This window comes from Siphateles boraxobius, unplaced genomic scaffold, assembly GCF_051911475.1.
Source record: "Siphateles boraxobius isolate OS27281-9 unplaced genomic scaffold, OSU_SipBor_1 41, whole genome shotgun sequence".
NCBI lineage: Eukaryota > Metazoa > Chordata > Actinopteri > Cypriniformes > Leuciscidae > Siphateles > Siphateles boraxobius.
The window spans coordinates 23,071,433-23,093,059 of record NW_027509042.1 but is presented as its reverse complement, the minus strand read 5'-3'; the positions used below and the strand labels follow the sequence as shown (position 1 = coordinate 23,093,059).

Below are 21,627 nucleotides of genomic sequence, written 5' to 3'. Positions count from 1 at the left end.
TCTTCTGCTGAACATAAAAGAAGATATTTTGAAAAATGTCGGTATGCAAACGGTTGATGGACCCCCCATCAACCATGTAGCCATGTAGCCTATAAGTTCCTCCTTGAACTTCCAGAGTTTGCTCAAACTCAAACATACAGTATGGGTAGCCATTGTAACTAGCTTTGTGCTACAGACCTCAGTATTTTAATCCACTCACACACATTGCTTTTTATATCCACTTTATTTACTACTGCCATGATTCAATTTCAGTCGCATCTATTTGGTGTAAAAGTTCTCTTTTCATTTACAACATTGTAGATTTTAATATTTATTAAAATTCAACACACTGCTGTTTGAATACTGTCTTTTAAAACTAGTTATTCCAGAAATGCAGAGTGCAGGACTACAAATATGAAAAATAATATAAGGTACACGATAAAAAAAAGTCTTTGAAAATGTAAATAAATAACATTGTGGAAATTTGAATCTTAAATTATATTTACAATTTATTTCTGTTCAAACTGCAGTAGCGCAACAATGTACATGTACAGTATTCCTTCACTGTGACTGCACCACTTAATCTTTATTGTCCATAGTTTTGTCTCAAAGCATGATGTCATTTTGCCAGTGTGACCTTTGATATATGTGGACACATTCCTCCACAGCGCTCCTACAGTCTTCAGTGTGGAAGCAGCGGTGGAACAGACAGTGAATGCTGGATACCCCAAACTTCTAGAGACTGGATCTTGAAGCTTCTCCTGCAGAGTGGTGGACTCTCAAATGTATCGCAGTGTTCAGAATAGCCAGCTGTTAGATCACCCTGCAGGTAGAGCGCATGGCCGCCATCGCCACCTAGGATAGACCGCAAGTAAAGGTAAAGGAGTGTATACACAACATTTCCTCTATATTAAGGAAGACACTGTTTTTTCTCAGTAATGTTGACACAAAGGCCACGTTCCAGCATGTTTGCAGGTGAAATGTGCACACGGGGATTGCAAATATGAAGCCTGAGAGGCAGCCACGTTGTTTATAATAACAATAGGGGATAACTGACATGAAATATGTATTCTGAAAGAAACCTTGCTCACCAATAAAAAGTGTCTGATCATCTCCTGCCATGAATTTGAATGTTGACAATGTGCAGAAGGAAGAAGACATGTATCTTTGGTCCTGAGAGGCCGCAGTGAGACCCAAATAAGTGTTTATTCGAGAGCTAGCAGAGAGAGTTTGATCACTTTTGTCAGACATTCCAGAGATCTGCAGCACTGTACGCTGGTACCGTTCCATTCGAGGTCGTAGCTGAAAAATGTATTTTGGAATTAGGAATTAATTAATTAATTTAATTATTCTGCTATCGACTACCGCAAATCATATTCTGGTGCATACAATGCGACATCAAGTACAATTTAAAGCACAACAAAAAAACAATTAAATCGGATGGCAAATGGAGACTTACTCACAGTGAAAACAAAGCACTCTTCTGTGCCAAAGAACTTAAAACCCTTTTCATCACAATTCTTGTGCGCCCAATCAGAAGACAAGAAAGCTCCACAAACCTGTGATGACATGAACAAAATAACATAAATGTAACACAATATTGAGATTACAGCATTTCTGTAAGATTTTGTACAGCTACATTTTAAAACAAGATGGTTCTTTAAAGGTTCTGTTCACTTAGTAACAGTTCCTCTTCGAGGGAACTGGCGATGCGTCGATGACGCTTTGGGAACGCCCCTGCGTGAATGCATCTGGAGCACTTAGTCCAACCAAGGGGGTAATCCATCAGCCGGAAACTGAAGCCTCCCGGGGGCCGCCATTGTAGCAGAACTTCACCTGCTGTTAGCATTCCATTGACTCCCATTCATTTTGGTGTCACTTTGACAGCGAATAACTTTACATCTGAGGCGTCCAAGACTTAATTTGTCCATTATTTATATCTAAAGAAACACGGCAATGTATAAAAGGCTTTGTATCTTACGTTATGGCCCCGTAGAAGCCGTTTTTGTAAAAATAGGCTAACGATTGCGTCACAACCACGCGACTTTCTGTCGCACAATAGAGAAATTACCATATAGACAGGAGGAGAAGCTCGCAGGCAATCTTTTACTCTCTATGAGGCAATCGTAGGCTTTTCCCTGGCTAGAGGCATTTCTGTGCCCCGTGAATAGTCTGTCATTCTCGATAAAAGCAGTGTGTTGCCATCAAGTAATACATTTATTTGTATAGCGCTTTTCATAATAGGTTACGTCAACAGCAGTTACAGCCCCATTGTTTAGCTCTTCGAAATGTCACGACACTACAAGGATTCTGGGTAATAGCCCGTAACAAAGTGTGGTCTGATGTGCACTTGCGAAAGGGGTGCATTAAGTGCTCTGATGTTCACCCTTGGAGAACACCATTAGAGGATCGGGACACCCTACGGTCTTGCACCCCTTAGCGAGAACGCGCATTTGAGGGGCACAAGGGTGGAAGTGCAGATATTGGGACAGGGCCTGAGCGTCACGGGCGGGTGACGTCACGATCCGGAAAGGATAAAAGCTTATCGGTTTAGAACCGCACTAGCTTCTGTGCCTTAAGCAAGCGCTCTATGTGAATCTGTCTCTGTCTATTTATTGTTGTTTGTCCTCAAGCATATATATTTATGTATTAGACAGGAGAATGGCGAGCAAACAGCTTTGAATCGTGTGTTTGTCCCTGTCCTCACTTCATTACAAATGGGGACCAAGCGTGCCGCACACGCCCTGAAAAGTGAAGCCAAAGCATCTCGATCGCCCCCCGGTGACCGGTCCTAGTATAGGTCAAAACCCCCCCTCCCCATGTTATTCAAAAGGACGTGAGACCAACTAAACAATTCAATTACACTTCACATATCTCATGATTGACAGCTGTGATTGACAGGTTCTCTGAGCAAAGTAGTCACTGAAGCACCAACGGACTTTTTTTCTGGATCTTTGGTGGACTGAGGAGATTGGAGCTTTTAATTTAATATCTAAATTTCTATAATTAATTATTTCACACCGACATTAGTGATGTGTCGTTCATGAACGATTCGTTCATTTTGAACGAATCTTTAATATGACTCGGGACTACCGAGTTGTCTCATTGAGTGATTCGTTCATTTTGTGTCGACCGCGCATGCGCATTGCGCAACATATGGGCTCTGAATCTTTACTGGAAACAGAAATGATTAGTTCATCTCTCTCGAGTCTTCGGGTTCGGGACGGGTCCGAGTCTTTCGTTCTTCCTGTCAGTCCATAGAGACTATGCTGTCAGTACCGGAAAGAGAATTGATTAGTTCATCTTTCGAGTCTCGAGTTCGGGTTCGGCCGGGTCCGAGTCTTTCGTTCTTCCTGTCAGTCCAATAGAGGCTATGCTGTCAGTACCGGAAAGAGAAATGATTAGTTCATTTTTTCGAGTCTTCGGGTTTGAGTCCTTCGTTCTTTTGTCACGTGACTTGTCACCGTATTGAATAGCCTACTATAATTTACAACCTTTTTGCAAACAAGCACATAGTTAAGGTATTAAATATAATAGTACTTAATTAATGTATAATATATAATAAAACATACCACAGATGCACAAGAAACATTTAGAAAAGAGAAGGACAGGGACAATATAAGATGGAACTTTTATTTTACAGATAATGTTTTGCACATATTTTGTATTTTAATTCCTAAATATAAAACAATATACATTCAGACGCAGTCAATAATACGAATATAATGTTGTATTTGATGCGAGATAACAGCGGTCACGTGACAAAAGAACGAAGGATTTAAAACCCGAACTCGAGACTCGAAGAAAATGAACTAATCATTTCTCTGTCCGGTACTGACAGCATAGCCTGGACTGACAGGAAGAACGAAAGACTCGAACCCGAACTCGAGACTCGAGAGATGAACTAATCATTTCTCTTTCCGCTACTGACAGCATAGTCTCTATGGACTGACAGGAAGAACGAAAGACTCGGACCCGGTCGAACCCGAACTCGAGACTCGAAAGATGAACTAATTATTTCTCTTTCCGGCCCTGCTGTATCACACACGGCACCATCGGCCCAGCAGACAGATCCGAGTTAGACACTGACGAGTCGACAACTAACGTCTCGAGACACGAGAGGAGAACTAACCTGATAAATATGAAGTGGCAAAGGAAAGAAGGTCTCGGATCAGGAGGTGAGGTGAACTAACAGAATCAGACTGCAATAGCCTGAACTTAAGACCCAACAACTAATCAATTAATAAAACATTTCGGTTTCTTATAATTTGGCTTTGGCTGCATTACCCGTTTATTTTTATTCTTTTTACAAATGTAATCAATATTTTCGTAAGTACTAGATGTGTTGGGATATTTAACATGCCATTTTAATTATATTATGCTGAAATGAACGAAATGACTCGAAAAAAGATTCGTTCTTTTTGCTGAACGAGACTCAAAGATTCGAGTCAGTAAAATGATCCGAACTTCCCACTACTAACCGACATAATGGGTTGTTCTGCAGTAGAATACATACAGTCGGCAACTAGTCATAGTTGGGGGCGTGGTCTGGCGTGGCGAGGGTGGAGTCGGTGTGGGGGAAAACACCGCCAACATCGTGTGTATTTGAATGACAAAAATGTCATATTGCGAGTCATTGACGCCTGCCGACCGGCAACGGTACATTGAAAAATTAACTGCAATAGGTTATTATTGCCCTTATTTAATTAAAAACTGGGTCAATGACCCAACCAAATGGCCGGAGGTGTCGTTTCCACACATATTTTGTTATCTGGTTGCAGTGGCGGCTCCTGCAAAATCTCTCAGGGGGGGCATATGTTTGGATGATTGATAAGGATAAGGTCCACCCATGCAATGGATAAATTAACAGCTTATCTTAAATTTCAAAGTACAATGCTAGGAGTAAAAAAGACTGCTACCATCCTTTCCTGAACTGATTGTAAAAACAAAGTGAGATTTTCCAACACTCGAGTATTTAAACGGTCAGCAATAAATACCTCTTTAGACAGCCTCTGCTTGTCTTCTCCCAAGGCCCTCCTAGATCTTGTTGTTCCTGTTGCTACTTGCTCCTGAAATATCCTGATTACTACGACGGCTGAATTAATGACACGATAAAATTAACTGTGTCCGCCATGACGTTCAAGTTCAACTGGCCTCAACAACTCGCGAGATGTCCCAACAGTCTCTCTCGCTCTCGTTCTCTTTTATTTTTTATTTTTTAATCACATTTGATAAAGATATTAAAGTAGTTTTTCATTTTTTTTCTTGTTGTTCAAATTCAAAATTGTTTTGAAATATCATTTGTCACTTAATCTTAAAGATTTTTAATAGTGTATCAGGGCTGCCAACTTTTGAGTTTAGCTTGGCGTGAGACTACTCCAACGGGGGGGGTTGGTCTGCACACGCAAGGTCTCTCGCTCGCTTACCTCTGCCGTGCGCGCGGTTTGGAGCACAATATCTTTACTCTAGATTACGGGATATTTAACTAATTTGCGGTATAACTAGTCGATCGCGAGTGGCTCAACAGGTAGATATATAGATAAACTCATCTTTCAGGCATTTTACCTACCGGGTTGACACTTAAGCGTGAGAAATCGGGGGTGTGGCGTGAGGGCGTGAGAATTGGGTCAATTGCGTGTGTCTCACGCTCAATGCGTGAGAGTTGGCTGCCCTGGTGTATGTTTGTTCCCACCAATCGCTGCACAAGTTATGGATACGTATGATGACGTAAGCAGGTTAGTGCGAGCTCTCCCGGAACCCATAGAGAATGCATTGCTGTGCCTGCAGTTCGAAAAAAAACGTCTTTGAATGTAAGTCTATGGCAGATTTCTTCAATCCTGCTCCTGGAGGGCCGGTGTCCTGCAGAGTTTAGTTCCAACCCTAATCAAACACACCTGAATCAGCTCATCAAGCTCTCCAGGATCTCTTGAATATACAAAGGCAGGTGTGCTGAAGCAGGTTGGAACTAAACTCTGCAGGACAGTGGCCCTCCAGGAGCAGGATTGAAGACCTCTGGTCTATGGGAACACTCTGGGTGATTCTCAGCTAGAGTGAAATCGCCCAAAAAGAGGCGGTACTCCACAGAACGTGACATGACGCTGGTTGGACTATATCCAGAGGCACAGTGACTGCTAGCGTAACCTATTTTTTTACGGTCTATAAACGTAACTCTGCGGTTGAATGAGATTGTGAATGTGATTGAAAAAGTCCCTTTCACACTTTGGTGGTGCGTCGCCCAATCGCCCTAATGAAGAAACCGCCCCTGTCTGGTTATCTCCAGGTAAGACATCGCGGTAGCTGTAGCGGTAACATTAGCCTATAACTCAATCAACTTTCGTATACTGTATGTTGCATACTATAACTCCATAAAACCTTGTCACTTACCAATTGTACATATGCTTCACTCCAAACTATTAATCCTTTTGTAAAACGGTGATCAGTAGTACGAAGTTGCCGAAGGACTGTGCTGACAGTTATCCCTACAGTAGGGGTTCAATCTTCAGCTGGCTGGCAGGAGCCGCCACTGGCATGTCACATGACCTGTCAGTGTCTGGCTGGCAGGTGCCAGTCTGATTCTAGCATGTCATGTGACCTGTCAGTGGCTGGCTGGCAGCTGCCAGTCTGAATCTAGCATGTCACGTGACCTGTCAGTGGCTGGCTGGCAGCTGCCAGTCTGATTCTAGCATGTCACGTGACCTGTCAGTGGCTGGCTAGTTGCCTTGCAGTCTGCTTTTGGCAAGTTTCAGAAACCATTGATTTTTGACAGTTTTTGTGCTTTGTGTTCCTCCCTTTCTAGCTCATTTATTAAGCATCTGTTGATATGATTATGTTCTTTAGTATGATTGATGTTTTGGGGACTGTTATCCCAGTATAACCAGTCAAATGGCCGTGATCAGACTAGCATCTTACAGAGCTTGCTGGACGCTCATCCAGTCAGCCTCCGCTGATACTGCGAGTATAACGCATTGCCTAACACTCTCGCTACAAGGAAAATAATTGTTTTCTTATAATGAATATAATGTCATGCCTTTATTCTTGTGTATGATTGATGTTTTCGGGACTGTTATCCCAATATAACCAGTCAAATGGCCGTGATCAGACTGGCAGCTTACAGACGCTTGCTAGGACGCTCATCCAGTCAGGCGCGGCTGATACTGCGAGTATAACGCGTTGCCTGACACTCTCGCTGCAAGGAAATAAATTGTTTTCTTATTATGAATATAATGTCATGCCTTTATTCTTGTGTATGATTGATGTTTTGGGGACTGTTATCCCTATTAAACCAGTCAAATGTGCCATTATCAGACTGGCAGCTTGCTTTGCTCGAGTCGCTCGAGGCTCATGAGTCAGCCGCGGCTGATCAGCGAGTGTAACGCGTTGCCTGACACTCTCGCTGCACGTAAATTAATTGTTTACTTATTAAGCATATAATGTCATGTATCTATTCTTTAGTATAATTGATGTTTTGGGGACTGTTATCCCTATTAAACCAGTCAAATGTGCCATGATCAGACTGGCAGCTACTGACGCTTTGCTCGAGTCGCTCGAGGCTCATGAGTCAGCCGCGGCTGATCAGCGAGTGTAACGCGTTGCCTGACACTCTCGCTGCACGTAAATTAATTGTACAGTAACAGTTCCCAAAACACCAATCATACAAAATGATAAATGCATGAGATTATATTCATAATAAGAAAACAAATTATTTCATTGCAGCAAGTGTCAGGCAACGCGTTATACTCGCTGATCAGCCGCGGCTGACTCATGAGCCTCGAGCGACTCAGGCAAAGCGTCAGTAGCTGCTAGTCTGATCATGGCACATTTGACTGGTTTAATAGGGATAACAGTCCCCAAAACATCAATTATACTAAAGAATAGATGCATTACATTATATGCTTAATAAGAAAACAATTAATTTCCGTGCAGCGAGAGTGTCAGGCAACGCGTTATAGCCTACTCGCTGATCAGCCGCAGCTGACTCGTGAGCGTCGAGCAAAGCGTCAGCAAGCTGCCAGTCTGATCATGGCCATTTGACTGGTTTAATTGGGATAACAGTCCCCAAAACATCAATCATACTAAAGAACATAATCATATCAACAGTTGTATAATAAATGAGCTAGAAAGGGAGGAACACAAAACACAAAAACTGCTAACAACCGATGGATTTGAAACTTGGCAAAGGCAGACTGCCAGGCAAATAGCCAGCCACTGACAGGTCACGTGACATGCAAGAATCAGACTGGCTGCTGCCTGCCAGCCGCTGACAGGTCACGTGACATGCCAGTGGCGCCTCCTGCCAGCCAGCTGAAGATTGAACCCCCACTCTATCCCTAACTAACAGACTGCAGTCTGTATTGAGTGTAGAGTTCAAACTAGTTTCACGGCTCGCGTCATTACTGGTCTATCAAGCGAGCCTTCAGCTGATAATGCTAATGTGAATGAGACATCCCTTATGAAAAACAACTATAGGAATCTTGTAGTATTTTAGGACAAAATATTATAGTAATCATATAGGAATACTGTAGTATTTTGGGACATACTATAGAGTATTACAGAACATCAGAAGTATTATAGACTACTATTTATTGTAGCCATTTTGTCCTCCTTTCCGGTTCTGTGTGTTTATTAGGAAGGATGTAGAACTTCTATTCATAATTTGTTTGTTTATTGGCGGTACAGAAAACGACACAGCACCTCTTCGGCATGATTTTCGCGTGTATTTCAATTAGCGCCAAGGCAATGTTTTCCCCCACGGCAGAGCTGTTGAAATACAGAGTTACGACACTCCCATAGACCGCCATGGGAACTTTGGAATGCGGAAGTAACGTGTGTCATCGAGCAGCCAATAGTTCCAAACACAGATAGTTTCAGCACTGAACCCCATTCATTTTCAGTGTTTCCGAAGTACGCTCGCTGTTAAGTTGATGAAATTACTGTATTTTTTACATTTGAACACATTAGCTGCCCTCTAATGAATCTAGTCAGTAGTTGTAATGTATGTAGCCAACTTTAGTTAATGTTTATTGGAAGATAATAGTTAAATGCAGCTAGCTTACGTGATCAACACTTCACTAACGTTAGCTACCAGTCAGAAATGTGTAAATACGGAGTTCATAGTTAAATGTGATGTTTTTTACTAACCAGTCAAAAATAAGTATATATTGCGCTCAGGTAGTTTGGCGTGACTGGCCTGGAACGCTACAAAGTGGTGAGTCGTGGGCCGTTTCTCAAAACCAAGAATGCAAAGAACGGACTTGTGTTCTTGGGGAGAACGCTCTTGCTAGTTTTTCTTGGAAGAATGAACTTACAAGGTGACGAGCACACAGAACGCTGCTGACAGTTTGAGGCGATGTGTTCTTGCTGGTATTGCGCTATACCCCCGCACAGCGCCGTCTTCAGTACCCAAACATAAAAGAATTATTGATGATAACAGCCAGGTTTTTAGCATGACTGGCCTGTTTGCTCGCTAGCTACACCCGCGTGCGCTGATGGAGATTCTTCACTACCGAAAATGTTTGAGCATATTTTCGATTCACCATAAATTTTCGTAAAAATGGCAATATTTGAAATCTACACAGTAGATTTCTCGCATCAAATGTTCTCAGAAATGAATTTAGTGATGAAATAGCAGACGAAATTGTAGAAAAACGACTTACTGTTGTTCTGGCCTTTCTGCTCCCCGCTCCTTCCTTGAATGCCGAAATGAATGCTGGGATATTTCTGCTGTCAAGTTCACACAAGTTACCAACCGATGCATCCTAGGTAAAATGGGCGTGTCAAGAACACTTCCGGGATTTTTAACCGTTCTTGCCAAAATGCTAACTTGTGTATTGAGACAGTACTTGGGCAGCGACTGATGACGTTTCACAAGTCCACAAGTACAGACAAGAACGCATATTGAGAAACGGACGTGGTTTACGTGCTCAAAAACCTGCCTGGAACGCAGCATAAATTCACATCACATGACGGGGCGTTCCCGGGGGTGTTCCCAGACCAACCGTCTGTATGTGCTAACCATAGACTGTGCTAACCGATCTGGCATGTCCGATCAATCTTTGAGTTTTTGCGCATGCAAAATAAATTAATAAATTATAGGATGCTAACCTAGCTAAAACAGACTACATGAGCTAAATATGAAGTTGATTTAGCTGTCCACCAAACTGTTTAATTGCAGTAATATGAGTAGGCTACTCGTATTTTACATTATAGGTCCTATATTAACACATTAATATATCCTATACTATAGGATATATTAATGTGTTACTTTTTAAATATGACTATATGGTTAGTAGTTGTATTTACCTTATTTTAACGAGGTACTGCAATCAGCAGACATCAAAATTGGAGCAGAAGGGAACAGACAGGCCACTTAAAAAAAGGGGCGTGTGCTTGCGATTGATACAGCGAGAGTGAGGACGGGGCCAGAGAATGTCTAATTTGGGGAGAACTTTCACTCGCAGTAAACTTCCGGCTTCTGAACTGGTTGCAGTTCCACTCTGGTTCCATATGAGGGCGCTCACAGGACGAGTGCAGAATTAATGGAGGTCTATGGAGCTATACCCCTCAAAATCCACTTTTCTCAGGATATAATTTTTTGTCTAGTAATTTGAATGTTATATTCGAATGGAGATGCAAAGAAATTACTCATTGCTGGGTGTTAGATTTTTTAGAGTCACTTATTTGCTTTAAAGGGTTAATTCACCCAAAAATGAAAATGATGTCATTAATGACTCACCCTCATGTCGCTCCAAGCCTGTAAGACCTCCGTTCATCTTCAGAACACAGTTTAAGATATTTTAGATTTAGTCCGAGAGCTTTCTGTCCCTCCATTGAAAATGTATGAACGGTATACTGTCCTTGTCCAGAAAGGAAATAAAGACATCATCAAAGTAGTCCATGTGACATCAGTGGGTTAGTTAGAATGTTTTGAAGCATCGGAAATACATTTTGGTCCAAAAATAACAAAAACTACGACTATATTCAGAATTGTATTGTCTTCCGGTTCTGTTGGGGATCCGCGTTCAGTGACGCTGCTGACGTAAGACGCTGCTGACGTGTGTCTGGTGCGCCCGAGCTTCGTTTACAGTCTGAGGGAGACGCACGCTGGAAACAAAACAATCTTCACAAACATGTCTAAGGATTTCAACAGAGAGGAAGACTTGCATTTTTTTGCCCAGCCATATTTATTTGAACCCGAATACACGGATGCACCAGATACACGTCAGCAGCGTCTTACGTCATGAGCGTCACTGCGGACTCGTGTACGCGGATCCCCAACAGAATCGGAAGACAATACAATGCTGAAAAAAGTCGTAGTTTTTGATATTTTTGGACCAAAATGTATTTCCGATGCTTCAAAACATTCTAACTTTTTACTACTTTTTTATTTTTTTTTTACTTTATTTATTTATTTTTTTACAAAAAAAAGGAAAGAAAAACAGACAAACAGAACAAGGAATAGCAGGCAAATACGTCAGATTAACAGAAATGCTCAACATCATGTAAAACAGGGAGAGAAAAAAAATATTTTTGTCCATTTTTCCCAAAATGCTTCACATTTACTCCTGGCATGTCTCAGAGAGAAAGTCAAATGTTCCATAACATAAATTTCCCGAACTATTTCTATCCATTCAGCAATTGTCGGGGTTTCTTTACTTAGCCATTTCCTAGTTATTGTTTTCTTGCTACCTGCTAAGAGTATTTGTAACAAATATCTATCTGCCTTTCTCAGTCCTGTTGGTAGATTTCCTAAATACATAACGCTGAAATTAAACTCAAGCTCTGAGCCGATTATTGACCAAATTGCCGTCACCACCTCTACCCAATACAAAGAAATAATAGGACACTCCCAAAAGATATGATAATGACCAGCCGACATATTACCACACACTCTCCAACACTGACCATGTTCAGGATTATTGCTCTGTGACTTTTTTATATTGGGGGTTATAAAGAATCTTAAAGTGTTTTTCCAAGTGAATTCCCTCCACAGACCTGAGCTAGAGGTGGTAGATTGTGTTCTGCATATATTCAACCAGTCATCCCCACTTATCTTTATGCTAGCTTCTTTTTCCCACCTCATTTTTACATACATTGTTGAGAGTCCCCTGTCCAACTGTAAATATGAATATAACTTGGAAATCAGTTTTCTGCTAGTATCACATGGACTACTTTGATGATGTCTTTATTTCCTTTCTGGACAAGGACAGTATACCGTTCATAGATTTTCAATGGAGGGACAGAAAGCTCTCGGACTAGATCTAAAATATCTTAAACTGTGTTCTGAAGATGAACGGAGGTCTTACGGGCTTGGAGTGACATGAGGGTGAGTCATTAATGACATCATTTTCATTTTTGGGTGAACTAACCCTTTAAAAAGTATTTTAAAATGTCAATTACGTTATACACATCGTACCACCATCGTACCACCAGAGATACTGCTTTACGGCAATCCTTCAGTCACTTCGTTGCTTTCGCGCTCTGCACTTTCTTTTCTCTCGAGGCATCGACAACACCGCTGATACAAGTAAATACATGTGCTAGAAGAGTTTTTGTTTTGTTGTTTTAAAAGACCACGCCGAAAATACACACACACATTCTGGTCCCGCATCGGTTGCCACGATGCAATCAAGCGGTATCTCTGGTCGTAATCAGTCCTTCACTGACCAATCAGCGTTCATTAGCAGAATGTTAGCGTGTAATGGGCAACAACAACTCAACCTGTAAGAAATCGAAAGGACATAAGTACTCTTTCATTCAACTTTCGACCTATAACCCATGTTTAACTTGCAAAACCTACAATCAAATCTGAGATTTCTCAACGGCAATCGGGTGAAAGAGACAAATTTAGCTGTCTAGCTCCATAGACTCCCATTCATTTTGCCCCAGTGGAACTCTGGTGGAACTACAACCAAAATTCGGTACAATAGGGAGAGAACAGGCTCTCCGTAGACGGGCTCTGGCGGGGTGTTGATTTCGCGGCTTTACTTCCTGCTCACTACTGCGCAGGTCTGGTCCCGAAATCACAACTGCGCAGACTCAAGTCCCAAGATGTCAGCGCCATATCGGGACAATGGCTTCACTTCTCGCCAATGGAAGAGGGCGTCTTCCATTTTTAATGGCATAAATGGCTTCGCATTTTTAACACTGAAATTCAGGTGTTTTTGGAAACATTACGGGTTTGCAATAAGAGAATCGGGTTTTTACAGCCGTTACTTCATTGTTCCGAAAAAGGATGGGGGGTTGCGTCCTATATTAGATCTCAGTTGAATCGTGCAGTCAAGAAATTCAAGTTCAAAATGCTGACATTCGAACAGATCGTGACTCAAATCAGATCCGAGGACTGGTTTGTCACGATAGATCTAAAAGACGCATTCTTCCATGTCTCCATTCTCCCTCAGCACAGGGAGTTCCTGAGGTTTTCTTTCGGGGGCAAAGAATACTCATATCGGGTACTTCCATTCGGTATAGCTCTATCACCCCACACGGTCACGAAGGGGGTAGATGCTGCTCTGGCCCCGCCCAGGCTGCAGGGCATACGCATTCTGAACTACTTTGACGACTGACTGTTTCGGATGGAATCAGAGCATTTAGCGGTTCGGCATTGAGATGTCGTCCTAGCTCACATGAAGAAATTGGGGTTGAGACTCAATACCAAGAACAGTGTGCTTTCTCCATTACAGTGAACCACTTTCCTTGGTGTGGTATGGGATTCAGTCACAATGCGAGCCGTCCTATCACCCGCTTGTGTAGTTGCCATCCTTACAACCACGAAAGAGATAAAACTCTTTATCTAGAGTTTCCAGTCACGCACTGTGAAACAGTTCGAGAGACTGTTAGGCCTCATGGCAGCAGCGTTCAATGTGATACCCTTTGGCCTGCTGTACATGAGACCTTTGCAGTGGTGGCTCAGGACTAGAGGGTTCTCCCCGAGGGGAAACCCACTCCGTACGATCAAGATCACGCAGCAGTGTCTCCGCGCCTTGGTTATATGGAGGAAACATTGGTTCCTGTCCCAGGGTCCGGTGTTGGGAGTTCTTTGCCATCAAGTTGCGATCTCGACAGATGCTTCCCTCACCGGCTGGGGAGTGGTAATGGAAGGCCGCTAAGCTCAGGGTCTGTGGAGGAGTCATCATCTCTTTTGGCACATAAATTGCCTGGAGATGATGGCCGTCTTCAATGCGTTGAGAGATTTCCTCCCAGACCTGAGGGCCCATCATGTGCTTGACCGGTCAGACAACACATCGGTGGTCTCCTATATAAATCATCAAGGGGATCTGCATTAACGTCCACTATGCAAAGTGACACACCAGATTCTCTTGTGGTCCGTAGGGAAGCTGCTCTCCTGAGAGCAGTTTATTTTCCGGGGCATCAGAATGTAGGAGCAGACATCCTGTTGATGCAGGGGCTGAGGCCCGGGGAATGGAGGCTCCACACCGAGGTGGTGGAGCACATTTGGGGGGTTTATGGCCAGGCACAAGTGGGTCGGTTTGCGTCTCAGGATATGACGCACTGTCCACTTTGGTTCTCCCTCACACACCCAGTTCCCTAGGGGCTGGGTGTTGTGGTGTAGACACGGCCGAGGCTACGTCTGTACGTCTTTCCCCGTTTACTCTGCTCCCAGGAGTTCTGGAGGAGGTCCACCGGGACGGAATAATTCTACTTCTAGTAGAACCGTACTGGCCGAGCTGACTGGTTCTCGGACCTGGTGTCTCTCCTCGACGGCTCTCCCTCGGAAATTCCAGTCAGGAGGGACCTTCAGTCTCAAGTAGAAGGGGTGACCCTTCACCCCAGCCCAGAGATATGGAACCTGTGGGTTTGGCCTCTGAGGGGGCTCAACTCATTGACTTTGGTCTCTCAACTGAGGTTGTGGAGACCATACTTCTCTCCAGAGCTCCCTCCACGGGGAAACTGTATGTATTAAGTGATGGGTTTACACTTCATATTGCGGATCTCGGACAGTGGGTCCCAGTTTACTGCCCGATTGGTACAGTGCTGGAGTTACTGCGGGTTTGTTTTTCCGCAGGTTTATCCACTTCCACACTGAAGGTGTACGTGGTGGCCTTAGTGCCTACCATGTCCCTTTTGGTGGTATTTCCCTGAGGAGGGGGGAGGGACCTTTGGTCGTTTCCTCCGTGGTGCTTTTAGACCAGGATAGGGGTATGGCGGCTTAGAAGCCTTATTATATAGGTAGATATCCATGTAGGATGTGGTATGCGGCAGGCTGGTCCTCTCCGCTCACATTCGTAAGGTTTTACAACTTCGACCTGAGCGCTACCCCAGGTTCACAGGTGCTCTTGTCTTAGTTGCGCTCTCAGTATTCACACAGACAGGCTCTGGTTCGTATGGCGTGTTGGGCATTCTCGTTCCCAAAGCGCCATCGACGCATCGCGAGTTCCCTCGAAAGGGAACATCTCAGGTTACGACTGCAACCCTAGTTCCCTAAGTAGGGAACGAGACGATGCGTCACTTTGCCATACTTCCTACATCCCTGTGATCGACTTGCTTTGGCCTTTTTCGAAGCTAGCGCGGTTCTAAACCAGATGTGCTTTAAATCCTTTCCTGGTCATAACGTCACCTGCCCGTGACGCTCACTCTCACCATTGGACTAGTTGACATAAGTGCTTCAGAAGCATTCACGCAGGGGCGTTCCCAAAGCGTCATCGACGCATCGTCTTATTCCCTACTCAGGGAACTGGGTTACAGTCGTAACCTGAGACGTTCTATTTAGAAGCATATTGTCCTGAATAACCTGGCCATTACAGATTTATATATATATATATATATATATATATATATATATATATATATCTGTAATGGCCAAAAATAATAATTATAATAATAATAATAATAATAAATAAATAATTATTGATTTTCTGAAACCTAACCATCCCTCTACACAGACTGTACATGACCAGTTTTGGGGAAAGTTACTTTCAAAAGTAATGCATTAGGCTACTATATTGCATTTCTCCCTAAAAAAAAGTAATTGCGTTGCATTACTTTTGAATTACTTTTTCTCACCTGGGTGGGCTTGCTGGTTTGTTTTTTTAACTTTTGTTGCAAATTCTATTTTCTATTTTTGGCGAATGTAAAGGCCCTTCCACACCAAAAGGGAAATGAATTAGCCTCAGGCTGAAAGAAATGCGAATTTGCGTCTGTACAGTAGAGGGCGCAGTTAAAAAAAACGTTCAGTTCTGTCATTCTGAATTGAAGAAGAATAGGATGGAGGAGAAGAAAGTTCAACACGCTTACTTCAGCAATACGCATTTTTAAAAATTAAACCTAAATGTGATGTTTATCTAAAGTCATTTTTGCTTATTAGTAATGTTGAAGTTGATAATAGAATGTCAGCAGCAAATACATTGGTTAATAAAGTAAGATTAAATACATGAAGTATATGTGTCATTGAATATATTTCATTATTGCAGGTTTGCGCTACTTTACTAGTAACTTGAAAAAAAGATGTGATTACGTATTCAGGTCACTTGTAATGCATTACCTCCAACATTGGTCATGATGACACACTCTTAAAAGATACTTGATGCCCTTTTAAAAATGTCTATTCATGTGAACACTCAAACTGTAACTACTAATCATTTCTAATTTTCTTTTTCTTTCTTTTTTATGTATGTGTGACAGCTCTGTTCACTGAAGAATACTTTTCTGCTCTTTTTCACTAAGCAAGTAAGTGACAAAGATATTGAATGTATGATCCACATCAATAGCTTTCAATTATTACTTGTGTTTATGAATAAGCATGCCCACTCACACAAAGTTAAAGCTATCACATTACTTTTTTTTTTCACTTATCCTTTTAGCATTGTGAATGGCTCGCATGCTGTCCATTTACAATGGCTGCCTTTGGCCTTCATAAACTTAATTAGAACTGCAACTCTAAACTCATTTGTGTATTTCTACCCAGACAGCAGATGATCCGATTGTGAGGTGTTACAGAATCTGAGAGAAACTGACACTCAATAACATCAAAATGCACACATAATGTAACAAAAGACGTAAAAACCTCATAGAGGATTGTGAAGACATTTCATTAGAACTTCATTACATTTATTTTGTGTTTTTTTGTGTGTGTGTGTTTTATTTATGTTTTTATACATGTTCACTGTTAAATACCATTTATTATTGTATTATTTGTACATTTTTTATTTATTATTATAAGACCAGATAGACAGAAGAAAATAAACACTCATAATGTTAATAAATAATATATAAAATTAATAATATTAATTAACTATTATTAAAGAGGTTATTTGTAACACAGTTAAGGTTCTACTGTATATAGCACTTTCAAAGAATGGTTCTTTATGGAACCTTATAAAAAGGTTCTATTTAGCACCATAAAGGCTTCTGCTATTGCTATAAGCTGAGGAATATTGTCTGGCTCTGTTTTGAACCATTTTTCTTAAAACAGATGAATACAGACATACCTCTTCATCTGCAGTTTTCAAGAGTAAAACGGTTGGATCATGCCCCTCAACTTTGGAATAAAACCTATTTACAAAAAAAGACATATTTTGACGTTTATGCATTTGAAAAACAATGTTTAATATCATTAAGTATTTTTATTGATATTTATAATAATTAATTATGATTAAATTAATGTTTTTATATTATTGATCATGGGTTGTTTTAATGGATTTCAACCACTTGCTAAAAACAAAACAAAAAGCTAAGAAACATTATGAAATGCAAAATATTAAATCTAATAATTAGCCTAATATAACTATTATTTATATTGTTAATAATGATGATGATGATTGCAGTTTCATGTATATATATATTTTTTAGTTTAAATGTATTTTAAGCATTTCTAAAAACAAGATTTTATGTGATTAAACCATATTCTCAAATTATTTAAGGTTATTTTCATGGAATGATTCATGTGAGTGTGTCTGTGTCTGTGTAGAAATAACATACAAGGAGAGACTTCTGCCATGAACATCTGTACTGAAGAGCTGCACAGGACTGAATAGAGCGACTCGCTCTGGAATCCAAGCCCAGACCACCCTCATCTCGGTTTCAGTCACTACAGAGGAGCTGAAGTTCCGGAAATCCATAGCTTGGTATGAACTAGGAGATAAAAATATAGTTTCATATGTAATAGGAATTCTGAAATTCTTAAAATATATATATTTTTATTGACCTCATAAACCCCTCACCTCTTATTGTGGATGTCCTTATGAATTAGTGCATGCTTGTTGGCATTGAAAAGATAAGTTAGTTGGTTGCGTGTGGGCAGCTGTATTTTAAAAGCCCTCTGAAGCAGTGCGTCAATCGTACTGTGCCGTGCCACGTTCTCCACAAAACTCTTAATGTCTTGTCTGAAGTCATCGACGTGGGCCACTCGTGAGGACACAGCAACTTTGTAAATGCTGAGTAGAGCAAGAGCTACACGGTATAAAACTTTGTAACCCTCCATTAGGTAGACATCCAGAACTCTGATAGCGTATGTAAAAGGTAGATCGGCAAAGATCCACATGATCCAGTCAGAGTAGAACTCGAACAGGTTCTGGTGAGAGCTGGCTATTAGCTTTCGGATGCCTCTGCAGTATTTATTGGCAAGGTCACCGAAGGTCATGCATGAAGCACGTGAAGTGAGGAAAGTCTGGTCAATGTAACGCTTTTTAGAGTCTGTGTAGGTCACCAGGGAACAAATACTGTGGAAACACTGGGCTTCATCCTCACTGAAGTGCAAGAGAAGGGACACCAGAGCGGACAGGATGGGACAGAAGGTGACTTCAGGAAAATGGTGATTTATACAGATGAGAATTTTTTTCACTGAATTCAGACCTGCTTTATTTAGGCAGTATCTGGGGATTTCCCCATCCTCTATAAACTTTGGGAAAGGGTGTGTGCTTGTTTGAAATTCCCCAAAGAGCTTCCCAACTAGGGCATGATAAGTGTCTACATCAGTGTTGGCTGATGTGCTCTCGATGTTGTGGATGATGTGTTGGTAAGCCTTGGCTCTGAGAGTATGAGGCATGGACCAGAATCCTGTACGGCCCATTGCTTTGAGCTCATAACGGTCACTTGAGAGGATCTTCCGATAACGGATGGCCGCTTCTGGATCAATCTTTTCCCAGTCTACATACTGACCGTATTTCATCCTGGAAGAAGAGCTTATCTCCCAGTTATTTCCCTCAGAAATGGTCATCATGGGTACACCCTTTAAGCTTCCTTTATTTCCTGTTTAAATGAAGCATGATTCAGAATCTGCTTTGACAGAACTATCTTTGATATATTAAAGGTGCAATTGCTTAGAGTTAAAAAAAAAAAAAAGCTACAGCACTACAAATTTAATAATAGTAATATCATTGATGTTCCAATCCATATAGAAAATTCCACCCAAATGTAAATATGTTCAAAGATCAAAAATGATCTGGTAATTAATTTATTTTGCTGAAATTTTTACATGATGTGTCGTCCATCTGACACTACAGAAATTTCTCATTTGAAATGTCTATGAGCATGTGTACTAATTATTTTAGCATTTAGTTGGATATTGCTTTAGGTTGGGACTTTGCATTAGGGATTCACAATATATTGATCATCATTACTTTCAGATACTCATTAAATTATTAGTTTTTAACTAATTCATTCCACAAATCCCAAAATGAATATCTCCTTGTGCTTTATAGTAGTACAGTATATATAGTAAGTTGTGATGCCTAAATTCACTTTTTGAAAAATGTAGTAACTGATAAAGTATCATTACAAAAATAATAAATAAAATGCTCCTTCTTTTCACCGGGATATTTTTTTAACCATATACGCATTATTTTGGGGTATAAAGTTGGGCTAAAAGCTGCATTTCAGGGCTAAATTAATGGGAAATTAAATGAATTGTACACAGATGTGTTATATTTGTGATTATTTATGATTTTATCAATGCTGCATTTGTGCTGTAAATGTAACATCAAGGGCTTTAAATGTAACTTTGTTATTCTTTTTTTTAAAGGTAAAAAGATCTCACTTACGCACCTGTAAGATCCTTTTTGGCCCACTTGCTTGAGTGTCCTTTAGGTTTTTTGATTGGAGGCTTTGTAGTGATACATATCCCACCAGTGTTTCTTTTCCCATCCTCACGGTGTAGTGATCTTGCTCTTGGTCTGATAGCATTGCATCTGGTAAAATGACCTGGTCCCTCATCATCTGTGTCAGAAGCATAAAAAGATCTTGAACGAGGTCTAATGTGGCTTCTGTCCTCGCCAGCCTCTCCCGTTGAGTGTTTTTCTTCGTCAGAGCTGTAAAGAGATCGAGAGCGTAGTCTGCCAGAATTTGTCCGGTCTGCAAACTGTGCATTACTGCCACTCTCCACATTCCGGACACTCACATTTGTGGAGCCAAAATGGGCACATGCAACATTTGAAGTAACCTTTATCATGGCCTCACCAGTTCACATAACAAAGACTTTGAAAGGTAAGTTCACAGTAGGTTTGTTGTTCTCTTTGTAATGCCCTGAGACACCTGGGTTTTGTTCAGATGATGTCACAGTCAGGTGATCTGTTCAGGTGGTTGTAATAATACTGTATACACAGTGGAAAATGTCAGACGTCCTCTGTTATTTTTTGTCTTTAGCAATCAACTGTGAACACTTGAGTATAAACACTTAATAAAAGCTATATGACATAATACAATGGTGTCTAATTTTTTTATGTTGGATTTATTCTTATAAAATTATTTAACATGTTTTTCCAGTCATATATTTTTGTGTAGCAGAAGCCATAACATCATTGTTACAGGATCAAATGCATATTAATGTATGACAGAAATATGGTTAGAAATATTACATAACATCTTTTTCAAAAACTATTTTTATTTATATTTATTTAAAAAAAAACATTTTGAGTACAGCTTTGACAATCATCAAGAGGTAGAACGTTCTCAAAGGGTGTTATAGTAATTTGCTCTCTAACTTCTTCTGGGTTTGGAAACATAGAGGAAATCTTCTCCTCTTCTTGAAGTGTCATAGCATGTTGATACCAGAAACATTCTAATGAGCTCTTTTCCAGGAAATTCAAAACGTCAGTGCTTCTTGTTTTCAACACACTGTTATTTATTTAAACATATGTATGTTTGGATGTGAAACAAATTGTTGAGGCTCAAAATGGGGGCTAATATCATTAAATAAGATGCTAAGCCTGTTCTTTTTGTTGGAATGTTACAGGTTAACACACTTCGGTTAAGGTTTATCTTATTAACATTGTGCTGCTTCATATTAAAAGTGAGTGCACAGTCAGATAACTCCACATAAATCAAATTAAATTTATTTAAATATCAAGTAAAATTCAGATACTTGAATTCAGATCTCCTATTTTAAAAAAGTTTCACTTTTATCAGGGAGATACAGCAGAATTAGCTGTATCTCCCTTATAAAAGTGAACCTTTAAACTTTTTTTTTTAATAAGACTTTTAACAATAAAGTGTGAATAGCTGGACAGAATAGTATAGCTACAGGTAACTGTGCCACCTGCTGAATTTAAAATAAATAAATAATTTACAATAACGGGCACTTTAAGGTTGACAGGACACATTTTGTAAGATAAAAATGTTAGAATGCTCAAATACACAATGCAATTGTCTAGATTAATCATTTAATTTAACAACTGACAGATAAGATGTCAGGGCAAC

At 40.7% G+C, this 21,627-nt stretch overlaps 1 protein-coding gene across 1 annotated transcript; it reads right to left on the bottom strand.

Annotated features, from left to right (window-relative positions):
* Nucleotides 1–204: 204 nt before the first annotated feature.
* Nucleotides 205–20,454, bottom strand: LOC143706724 (TBC1 domain family member 24-like). Its single transcript, XM_077198964.1, has 7 exons — nucleotides 19,978–20,454; nucleotides 18,156–19,182; nucleotides 17,914–18,066; nucleotides 17,424–17,487; nucleotides 1,443–1,538; nucleotides 1,071–1,281; nucleotides 205–834 (listed from the first exon to the last, which is right to left on the bottom strand). Exons 1-7 carry the CDS (start codon nucleotides 20,378–20,380, stop codon nucleotides 662–664), a joined length of 2,127 nt encoding a protein of 708 aa, XP_077055079.1. The 5' UTR covers nucleotides 20,381–20,454; the 3' UTR covers nucleotides 205–661.
* Between the last annotated feature and the right edge of the window lie 1,173 nt (nucleotides 20,455–21,627).